Consider the following 11,689-nt stretch of genomic DNA (forward strand, 5'->3'; position numbering starts at 1 on the left):
CGGCAGTCAGACATCCCTCTCACAATCCAGGACTGCTGGCTCCCAACTGCTTGCCTGCCTGCCTTCCTGATTGCCCCTACCTGCTTCTGCCTGCCAGCCTGATCACCCCCTAACCACTCTGCTGCCAGCCTGTTTGCCCCCAACTTCCCTCCTCTGCCGGCCTGGTCACCCCTAACTGCCCTCTCCTGCAGGGTTGATCACCTCCAACTGCCCTCCTTTGCAGGCCTGGTCCTTCTCAACTGCCCTCCCTTGCAGGCTGGGTGCCTCCCAACTGCCCTCTCCTGCTGGCCGTCTTGTGGTGGCCATCTTGTGTCCACATGGGGGCAGGATCTTTGACCACATGGGGGCAGCTATACTGTGTGTTGCAGTGATGATCAATCTACATATTACTCTTTTATTAGATAGGATAGAGGCCTGGTACATGGGTGGGGGCCAGCTGGTTTGCCCTGAAGGGTGTCCCGGATTAGGGTGGGGTTCCCTTGGGGCGTGGGGCGGCCTGAGCGAGGGGCCTGTGGTGGTTTGCAGGTCAGCCACAGCCACTGGCAACCCAAGCAGAGGCCCTGGTATCTGGAATTTATTTACCTTCTACAATTGAAACTTTGTAGCCTGGAGCGGAGCCAAGCCTGGGGCTCCCTCCAAGGCCAGCAGCCATTTCTGTTGGGATTATAATTGAAACTTTGTTGCCTTAAGCGGGTGGGCCCGGCCAGGGTGTGCGGAAAGCTTTGCTTCCCCTGTTGCCGGCGGCAACCCTGGCCTGCTCTCTCAAGCTCCATTCTGCCGCCATTTCTTTTTGAATTTGTTTACCTTTTATAATTGAAACTTTGTAGCTTGAGTGGAGGCTTAGGCCTTGCTAGGGCAGGCGGAAAGCTTGGCTTCCTCTGTTACCTAGGAAACCTTGCTCTCTGTGGCTGTAGCCATCTTGGTTTGGGTTAATTTGCATGCTCGCTCTGATTGGCTTATGGGCATGGCTTGTGGGCGTGGTTTGTCGGAGGTATGGTCAATTTGCATATTTGTCTATTATTAGGTAGGATTATCGGCTTCCAGCATTAAAGGTGAAGCAATAAACTATGAAAAAGTATTAGCATCATATATGACACACAAAAGGGTATGAGCCTGATTTTATAAGAAGCACCTATAATTAGTCTGAAAAGGGTAAACAAGAAATTCTACTGATAGAAGAAATAGCTAACATGAAAAATAATTCAACCTTATTTCATGAGAAATGCACATGAAAATAGATACTGTTGTATGTCGTGTACTAGTCTAAGGGTTAGGAATTAGACCTGGAGCCAGAGGGCTTGGGTTCATGGCTGATCTGCCACTTACTGGCTGGGTGACTTGGGCCAGCGGTAATTGTAAGAGTAGCAGCCATGAGGAAAGTGCTGGTGTTGGGAAAGGGGCGATCTTCCGAACTACTGCTGGGAGTATCCATCACCTGTAACTTCCAGTTTGACCAGCAGGGCTTCCTCAGACTTAACGTGGTGTCTTATCTATCGGCATGCCAACAGGACCTGCTTCCTCCAGCTCTGGCTCCTGTGAGGCAGTGATATGTCTTCTGAGAGGCGGCCGTGTTCTCTCGCCTCCCTGTTAGTGCGTCACTCGTGTGGAAGTGGAAATAGGATATATTGTGCCAGACCTTTGTTATTTAAAAATGTACGCATTGCCCGGCCGGTGTGGCCCAGTGGTTGAGCATTGACCTATGAACCAGCAGGTCACGGTTCAATTCCTGGTCAGGGCACATGCCCAGGTTGTGGGCTCCATCCCCAGTGGAGAGCGTGCAGGAGGCAGCCAATCAATTATTCTCTCTCATCATTGATGTTTCTATCTCTCCCTCTCCCTTTCTCTCTGAAATCAATAAAAATATATTTTTAAACTGTACATATTTACATGTCTGTATGTATATATGGAGAAAAGAAATGGTTTCTGAGGGAGGTGACATTGCTAAAAATTGATTTTTTTCTTTCCTCACCATACTATCGAATTGTTCTTGTAATTTAAAATTTGTCTACCGTTTACATATAAATTACATCTATTACTTGTAGAGAATAAAGTCCTAGAGTTGGAGAAAATTGATTTGAATGAAGGCTCGAATTTTACTTGCTTTGTGGCCTTCTGTAAGCCATTCAGCCTCTCTGAACTTCTATTTCGACTTCTGTAAAACAAAACAGAAGTAATTAAACCTATTTTAGAGGCTCGTCATAGAGATGAGTAAAAGCATGGATACGAAAGCATCTGGAGAAATGCATGCAAAGCCCTAAAAAATATTCATTTTATTTAGGAACCATTCTGGGGAAGGCAATTGGCAAATGTTTTGAATTTATTAAAACATTGAGTTGTTGGCTTAATTGTCATTAATTTCAGATTCATGTACTGAGTCACCTATAAAGGTGAGAATCAATTCCATCATGTTTGTCTTCCTCGTTTCCAGGCCATAGGCCTTTGATCAGAATCAGATCCTTCGCATGAGTTCTCGCTAGTCTCTGGGCGGTACATGAACGTCCACTTCCCTCCTGCGCTGGCCAGCCCGCAGCCCTGGTCAGGAGCCACTTGGGTCACTGCTGGGACCATTCTCTCCTCTGCGCAGTCCTTGCTCTCACCTAGAGCAGTGGTGATGTACTCGGAGAACAGGCCACAGTGCGCAGGGAAAGGGGGTCCCTGAAGAGCTGCAGTGTGAAACGGTCCTTGAAGTGTGTGATTATCCCAGGGGACTTTCCCTCCCTCGGTGCTGCTCTGGTTGGCTTTGTAAGAGGTTTAAGAGAAAAAATCCAAGTCTTCACTCTCCCCTTTACCACTGATCTCGCTGTGGAGCAGTCACTCTGCTCTCACAGCCGGTTGACATGGGAATAATGCCAATGTAACAAAATGTATCATTATGACTTTTCTGCAGGAGTCATGAAAGGAAGAAGAGAGACTGGGAGGGGGGGATGCAGGGGACAGAATTGTTTGAAGATTTCTTTTCTCACCGAGAAATTCTCCAGTTCCTGCTCTGGCCTTTTATCTGCACTGCAGATCCCAGCTGTATGTTTGCCTGACGTGGGGGAAGTTAGTGTTTGTGGACCAGTGCTGGCACATAAGTAAAAAGATTTGCTTTGTGGAAGGAAGAAAAAGGCTTCACCTAGAATTGTTACTTACACTTTAAAGAAGTTTACCTTGTTTTTAACAATTGTAATTTTATGGACTGATTCCCCTAAGCAATAAATTTGCATGTAAGGTGTTTTTTTCTTGGCACTACTGTATTTTATCTTTTGTTTTGCTACATTCTACAACTGTTAAACTTTTTGAATCCTCTCTGGTTTAGTAAAGAAATTGTATCAGGGAAACTCTTCCAAAGCCAGTTGTGGTTTATTGGAAAATTTTTACAAGATACAGTAGGCCATACTATGAGCCTTTGTCTGGGACTGGGTAGAGGAGTGTGGGCCCAACAAGTGGGGTTCCAGACGGGGCCAGAAGGAGCCTCCCATAAACCATTCTTCTTTATCCTCCCCTCACCATTGTGGACATCACAGGCATGTGTCCTGCCTATCAAATATCAGGTTTATTTCACTGGTTTCTTCGAACTGTAGTTTGAAATCCTGTCTGCTAGCTATCTGAAACAGACACTGGGAACAGATAGGACATAAACACACAGTAGTTGGGACCGCCTTTCCTGGATGGTTGACCTCCTTTGGTGAAAATTTAGAAATATAACTCAGCTGCCAGCACAGTTGTGAATGATTTGTGGATTAGGATTTTATGAAACTTGGAAGGACAGGATATTTGCCCGGAGCAGGAATGAGGGTGAACTTTGTCCTTTGGGTCTCAAATTGCTGCAGAATCCACACCTAGCTCTTCCTGTTCGTTTTTTGGGGTTGGGGTTCTTTTGCCAATCATCTGCAATTATTATCACATTACAGCCTGGCCTGGTCATTCTTTGTCTGAACCACAGAGTCAGTGTTCACGTGTCCGTCTCTTCTCAGACAGCAGTTGCAGTGCCTCACGGCACCGCTGCCAACGGGGACGCGGCTGGGACTGGAAACTGCCATGAACTCTCATCAGTAATGTTAACATAAAAAACAACAACACTGAAACCTGTAAAGAATTTTAGTGAGTTTATTTGGGCCAAACTGTTGACATATGCCGGGAAGCAGAACCTCAACAAATTGAGATAATGCTCCGGAGAATGGTGGGTTACATTTGTATTTATACATTGCAATCAAAGGAGGGACATAGGTGGGCTACATGAAATTCATTGGTGATAGATTAAGGAGGTGGGATAAAGCAAAGCGGTGGGAAACCCCTGGGATTGGATAAAAAGTAAAATGATGGACACATACTTAGGTGGGTGCAGGAACAATTAACATGATAATGAAGTGTTGTGATGTAATCTCCATCTTACAAAGGACGCCTCAAAAAAGTCGAATTATGGAGTCATTTATTAAGGCATACGAGGGGCTAAAGCTCCAAATCTCGCAGCCCTGAACAGCTTGCCACGTCTGGCTTATATTGGCAGAATATCACAAAAGTATCGATTACATCTTTGGGTCTGGAATGAGGAACCTGTTTCTCGATTTTACAGAAGTGAAACTGAGCAAGTTAGTTATCTAAAGTATCTACGAATCACTGAATCAACAGAAACACATTATCCGGGACGGACCACCTGGACAATTTAGAATAATTGTGCTGTCCAGATTCTGGGATCACTGAGTCAACAGGAATGCACTATCTGTAGCTACTGAGGCAATTTAGGATAATTGAGCTGTCCTGGTTCCCAGAAGAATGTGCTTCGATGACCAGTGAGATCACAATCAATGGGATATTCAAACCATCATCAATGGAGTATTGTGATAGCATACATAAGTTCAGAAAATCAAAATAACTTTTAAATGAGTACAGAACCCAAAACAGCAAGGTTAAAATATTAAACAGCAATTTTTACCCAAGAATGGTTGCTACCATACTTCAGAAGGAATTTGTGGCATCTGTCCTGGCGCCCACCACATTTGGATGTGCCCCAGGGGCTCCAGAGAAAGGGAGGTTACAAGTTACCCAGACATTTCAAGGGTATGTTATCATAGATGCAAAAAGACAGATAGGCTCAGTTAAAGTAAAGGTTGACTTTGTCAGTGAAGATAGCAGCCTAGGATGTAACTGCCCACCATCACTGCGTTTAGTTAAAGTTTAATTTCAGACCATCCTCTGTGGTTCCTTTAGTTCTCTGAGTTTGCCAGACTGCCATGCAGGCCTCCCCTGAGCTTGTCAGGTCAGCATGTGGCCCCTTTCGTCCACAGTGGCCAGTTCATTGAGATGTTATTTGGGTTTGAGTTCATTGCATTAAATTTTCCTTGAGATTTTACATTTAAAATTGGTTTTATATTTGTTTATATAAAGTCATTATTACTACTTTCCTGATAAAGGGGTGTGTGTGTGTGTATGTGTGTGTGTGTGTGTGTGTGTGTCCTGTTTGGAAACAAAATTACTGATTTTATAGCCAAAGTTTGAACGTGCTGGCTTGTGTTCATGTCATTAAAATTGAAAGTCAGTGTTAAAATGATCCACAAATGTATTTGGAGGGCTCTTGGTTTCATTTGCTAGTGAGACAAAGGGAGGAACGGGCAGTGTACTTATTGGATTTTGGATTGCACGTTCATTTCAGATTCACTCACTGAGGCACCGGGCACCGCGTGCACTGCCGCCTGCAGCACTTTTAATTTACAGCCAGCTGCCCAGAGGACCAGCCAGGCAGCCTTCCCGAGGCTCCTCCGGAGCCATTTGAATAGAATCTGGGAAGCAAGGATTTAAGGGCTAATGGTGGAAAGGGTGATTATGTAGAGGTCTTGAAAATCTTTCATAATTCATTTTACTTTAATTGGCAACTAAATTTGCATTATAAGTGCTTGAAATCATTCTCTCAAACATTTTCAACAGTTTTACAGATTTAAAAGAAACATTATGTTCTATTTCTGTTTGAGACCACATTCCTAAAGTTTAAAATTCATTTTATATTTTACTTTTGAATGTTTAGAGAAACTAACTTTCAATTTGTATTGTTTTCCAATTTGTTAGGGGTGAAAAATTTTTAAATATATTTTTATTGATTTCAGAGAGGAAGGGAGAGGGAGAGAGAGATAGAACATCAATGATGAGAGAGAATCATTGATTGACTGCCTCCTGCATGCCCCCTACTGGTGATCAAGCCTGCAACCCGGGGATGTGCCCTGACGGGGAATTGAAGGGTGACCTGGTTCATACGTCATTGCTCAACCACTGAGCCACACCGGCTGGGCAGGGGTGAAAATTTTTATCAACCTAATGAATTTGAGTTTAACTCATTTGACAATCTAGTTTTCTTGAAAAAATGCATTCATCTGAAAATAAAATCTTTATCTTAGATGATCTCATTTGAGCCTGTATTATGAGAGGTGGCATAAATACTTTATATGAATAATGGATTGATCTATAAGTTAATTAGATCCAGGAGAACCTGCTGTCAAAAGAAAAATGCTCTGTCAGTCCTTTCTTTACATCAGCTTATTCTGGACCTATTGTTACTGTACGGAAGAGCTGTAGCTGTATTAGGTTCTCAGAAGGGGTACAGATAAATGTCAACCTCGGGAAGTGAATATTGTCATTACAGGTAGTGTGTATTGGCACAGTGCTGTGGGGAGTTCTGTATGTAAATAGCATGTGGTAGATGAAACCTTGCATTGTGATAATGAAGAACAGGGTGCTTTTGCTCGTTCTCCATTAGAAAGATGATTAAATCACTTGCAAATGATTAAGTCTACTTTTAGATTTGCTTCCCTTCAAAAGGAAACCCCAGGAGCTTTTTATATAAAGGATAGATCTCAAAATATCTTGTCTTTGAATATTGGATTTCTTGAAAGCCCCCTTTCAACATTTTACTGATTCCTAGTGTGGAGCCTCTTACCCATTCTTTTAAATGCTTTTTTGGGTGCAATTAACTAAATGCTCCCTCCTCGCTGATTCCCAGTTTCTTTCTGCTGTACCCTCCCCCACGCCACCCAAGCTCATTGTGATGAGAGTTTGCAGTCTGATTTTCATCGGGATGAATCTTCATGTAGTGGACTAGAATGAGGGTCTGCGACTATGAGTGATTTTATTTTCTTCTTCAACATTTCTGTATTTGCTGTAATGAGCATGGGTAACTTACACTTGGGAAACATTAAATTTGATATTCTTAAAACCAGCAAAAACATTTTTAATGAAATGTCATACTAAGTGTTTGCTTTCCTTGTTTCGTGACATATTCTAATGATGAGATGAGCGTTGTAAATGAAGTGGTAATCCTGGGCACCCCTCCTTATTATCCTACTTATTTGTCTTGAAGAGTTTACTTGTCTGCTTTTAGAGGATATGTTAATTGACTGATCAGTATTCATTACAAATAATCTTGTCTGTTTTCTTGTCGAGATTCTGAAGGCCCTTTTGCTCTTTCTGTAAAAGCTAAGCAGACTGTATTAACTTCTGGTTTAATTTAAGAAACGAATGTGGAACTTGTTGGCGCAACACCTTAAAGAATTGCATGTTTAATAATTGGAAGGCTTTCCATCAGATTTGTCTCCAGTCTGAATTAATAATGTTGCTGACTTATTGTTTTAGAAGACAGAGTCCTTGACCTGCTAGGTTGAAAGAATTGTGACTGCTCTGAACCTTGCGGGTCCTTTAGCTGTGCCGTATCCCCTGTGAATAATTAGAGGTATTTGAAGGTATTGAGGTAGAAGCCAATTTGTGTCTTTCACTTTGCATATTGTTGAAGCCTCATGAATTAATCATAAGCAGGCAAAAAATTAACTTCTTCAGACACATATTTTGATGGGTCATGAGGGAGAATGTAAAGTGATCTGTAAAATATTCTACTGATCCTCTGAGTATTAAATTATTATACCTACAGGCTAATTTCAGAGGAAAAAAGAGTTTTTCCTCCTTCAGTAATTGAGTAGCAAATTTGAAAAAAATAAAGGTTTGTTATTTTCTAGGACTGTTAAGAGGACTATAAATGAGCAAATTTATGATTTTCTGAAAACCAGATTCTTGTGTTAATTATTGTTATAAATTTTTTTGTTTATTGTTCTTTTTACTTTTAAATTACTTGATTTCTAGATTCTTAAAACTCCAATTTATACTTCTTGTTGATTTAGTGAACTGTGAAACCAAACAAATAACTCATCTCTCTCATTTTAGGCATCTAAATCACCAAGTCAGAGTAATGTGGGTTTCCATACTTATTTAAATCCAATTTTACATTAACATTATTTTCCATTTTCTGTTTATCTTTTTTTCAGCCAATGAAACTGAAATTGCATTCTTCTGTGAAGAAGATTATAAGAACTACAAAGCTAATCCCATTTCATCCTGGTGAAAACCCCACGGGGCTTCCTTTTTGCATGCCTATATTAAGCTCTTTATTCCACTAGTGAGTTTTTAAATTGACAAATAAACTTTAAAAATTAATCTCGGGCTCTGCTATTTGAGTTAAAATCTGTGGTATTTTCTCTCTCTGCCAGTCTTGTTTTTCTTTCTTGTTGTAAAATAATATATTTATTTGTGAGAAAAAGTTTGATGGATTATTTACTTATTTATTTATTTATTTTTCTGGAAAAGCCATTTGAAATGGCGTGGGTGGGCCTGGAAGTTGGGTGGGCAGGGTCTCAGGGAATCGCTAGGTGGGCAAACAGGGTGACCAGGTTGATGGGAACTCAGATATGGCGCCCGTCTGCCTGTTTTGTGGGAGGAGGACCCAGCAAAGGAGCCATGGCCGCTGCCAGCACTACGTCTGGGAATAAGCTGCCCCTCCAGCCCTTGCTGGACAGTTCAGTTCCTCCCTGTATGTCCCTGGAGCCTTTTGAGCGCCTGCCCAGTGCTGGAGCTCAGAGCCTGCGAGTCTGAGTAAGTCTGTGCATGGGCCCTTTAAGGGAACACCTGGGACTCCAGCAGCCCTTTGTCTCACTCATTTACAATTTCTGCTTCCTGCCACTGGAACCCTGGGCTGGGGAGCCTGGTACAGGACTGGGACTCCTTGCTCCTCAGGGTGGACCTCCGCACCCAAGATAGCCCTTTAACTTTTTTTTTTTAAATGTTTTATTGATTTCAGAGAGAAGAAGGGAGAGAGATAGAAACATCAATGATGAGAATCATCCATTGGCTGCCTCCTGCACGCCCCCTACTGGGGATCAAGCCCGCAACCCGGGCATGTGCCCTTGACCAGAATTGAACCTGGGACCTTCCAGTCCACAGGCCAATGCTCTGTCCACTGAATCAAACCAGCCAGGGCTCCCTTCTAACCTTTAACACCCTACCTGGGTGTGGGACAAGCTCCTCTCCACCCCTTCTACCCATCTCCACGTGCTTCTTCTGTACATCCTTAGTTATAGTGAGAAGGCTAAAAAGGGCTAATTCCAATGTAACCCTGATGTTTGAGGGGCTAGCAATCTGGATCCGTGATAGCAAGTCCAGTGTACATTCTTGATAACCTATAATTAAGTCATTGCCTCTTTCCCAGAAACTGGTCTTGCAGAACCTGTTACAGAGGCCATAAAACTGTGAACAGTGCACTGCCCCAGAGGGAGGGTTATTAATGCTGGCGCCAGGCCAGACCATCAGATACGGCCTGGAGACCCCCGACACCTGGGGGCCTTCTTGCAAGGCCCGAGAAAAGGACCCGAAGCATAATCCATGTTTGTGGGACAAAGACCACAGGGAGATATAAAAGCGAAGCCCCCTGTGTGTTACTTTACTCAGATTTGGAAAATTATTCCCTGAGTCCACCGGCATAAATAAACAGTGTCACTCCTTTTCTCTAAAAGCGTTGCTTGGTTTTCCTTTGGTCTTCTGCAGCAACAGGACTTGTGATCTAGACTTCAGGCAGTTCTCGATGGTTGTTCTTAGTTTAGTTGTAATTTTGATGAGGTCATGGGAGGAGGTGAGTACAGTGTTGACTTACTCCACTTGACGGAAAGCTCCAGCCCAGAATTTCCAAGTTTGGTTTTTTAAAAGTGAAGAAATAGTTTTCCAGAAATCATCATGGAATATTTGTTTTTAGTCATAATTTGTTTTTCTGAAGTTAGGGGATGTTTTGGTGACTTGCAAGTTGAGTTCTTTAAAAAGATTATAAGACTAAGGTGATTCTGTTTATTTTGTATTTTTTCCATAGTTTCTAATTAAAGGCACTGTTGCTATCTTTGGCTGGCAGAGATTTTAAGAGTCTCTTATGATTATCAATGCCATCTTTTAGCTCACGGTGATACACACCACCACTCATGAAATTGAATGGTGTATAATTTAGGAAGGTTTTCTGATGTAAGAGGGTTTCTTCTTTTAATATTTCAGCCTACACAAATAACGTTGCCGAAATATTTTTATGTGAGCTATGTTTCCTGACTTAAGAAGCAAATAGAACCAAACTCATTTATTTGGAGAAAGAGCGTACCAGGATGTTTGCACTTCATTTTGAACAAGGCTAGCCATGGAAGACACACTCTTTCACAATAATACTTCAGCTCCTAATAGTGGCTGACCGACCACCGGTGCCTGAGGAGGAGGAGCTGAAAAGGGGCCTCTCAGCCAGCATGCATCTAATCTGAACTCCTAGATAGGCTGTTGGCTCTAGAATTACTCCATGAACCTTAAAAATTGCCATTAGGGCAAATTGGTTTGTTTCATGATGGTAGATGCTAACTTGAGAAAAAACATTATTTTTAAAAACTCAACTTTGAAAGTTTGGTTAACATAAGAAGAAGATGCTTTTTTTTTATTGCCGAAAAATTTAATAGAGCCTATTTTTAAAAGAAATTTATTGTTTCATTCATTGAGTGAACTGCTGAATGCACACACGGTTTAGGCTTCTGGGGGCTAATAAGATCCAGTTTTGCCTCAATGAATGGGGAAAGATATATTAGCAAGTAATTTTAATGGCAGTGAAAACTGCTACAGAACCATTAATGATGGGGTAATTAATTCTATGTGGGATTAAGTTTTATTTTAAAAGATTGAGTAGGAATTTTTGCTTAGTGGAAAATAAGGGAAAGGCATTCAGGAAGAAGGACAGCATATATAAAGGCAAAGCACTGTGGACGAGCTTGGAGTGTTCACTAGAAAGTACAAATTTCATCTATAATAATAAAAACGTAATATGCTAATTAGACTGGACGTCCTTCCGGACGAAGCTGGGGCTAGGGGGAGGCCCGGGTCCCGGGTGCCAGAGGGAAGCCGTTGCTGGCAGCCGGGGGAGGAAGGCCTACTCTTGCATGAATTTCGTGCATTGGGCCTCTAGTTGGAGTATAAAGCACTTGGAATAAAGTGGAGGAAGATAAAACCAGAGGAGAGTTGAGCCTTGTAAGTCATGCTAAGGAGTTAGAACTTTTATCTAGTTGGTAGCTGGGAACCAGTCAAAAGATGTAAACAGGTAAATTACATGGTTAGATTTTATTTTAGGAAGTGAGCATTGTCCAGATGGCAGAAAGACTAGAAGGCATTTGTCATAGACCAGGTGAAAACTGGAAGGCCTTGACCTAGGACATAACAGGAGAAGAGGAGATCTCCTTGCCATAGTGTTAACCTTTGGTCATGCATTCTGTTAGGTGCTCTACATACATGATCTCATTTAATTTTTACACAACTCTTCAGTCTCGATAGTATCGTACCTATTTATAGAAGAGGAAACGGGCCCAGAGAGGTAAAAGGATTTACTCAA

At 42.2% G+C, this 11,689-nt stretch overlaps 1 protein-coding gene across 4 annotated transcripts in view; it reads left to right on the plus strand.

Annotated features, from left to right (window-relative positions):
- The window catches only part of C11H2orf76 (chromosome 11 C2orf76 homolog), a 72,659-nt gene extending 64,162 nt beyond the window's left edge, over nt 1-8,497 (plus strand). For all 4 annotated transcript variants that reach the window (XM_054723355.1, XM_054723354.1, XM_054723356.1 and 1 more), the window contains one exon: nt 8,283-8,497. In XM_054723355.1, coding sequence (XP_054579330.1) covers nt 8,283-8,359 — 77 coding nt within the window. In that variant the 3' untranslated portion in view covers nt 8,360-8,497. The remainder of the gene's footprint in view (nt 1-8,282) is intronic.
- The last annotated feature ends 3,192 nt before the right edge of the window (nt 8,498-11,689 follow it).

The sequence above is a fragment of the Eptesicus fuscus genome, chromosome 11 (genome assembly GCF_027574615.1).
Source record: "Eptesicus fuscus isolate TK198812 chromosome 11, DD_ASM_mEF_20220401, whole genome shotgun sequence".
Lineage (NCBI taxonomy): Eukaryota > Metazoa > Chordata > Mammalia > Chiroptera > Vespertilionidae > Eptesicus > Eptesicus fuscus.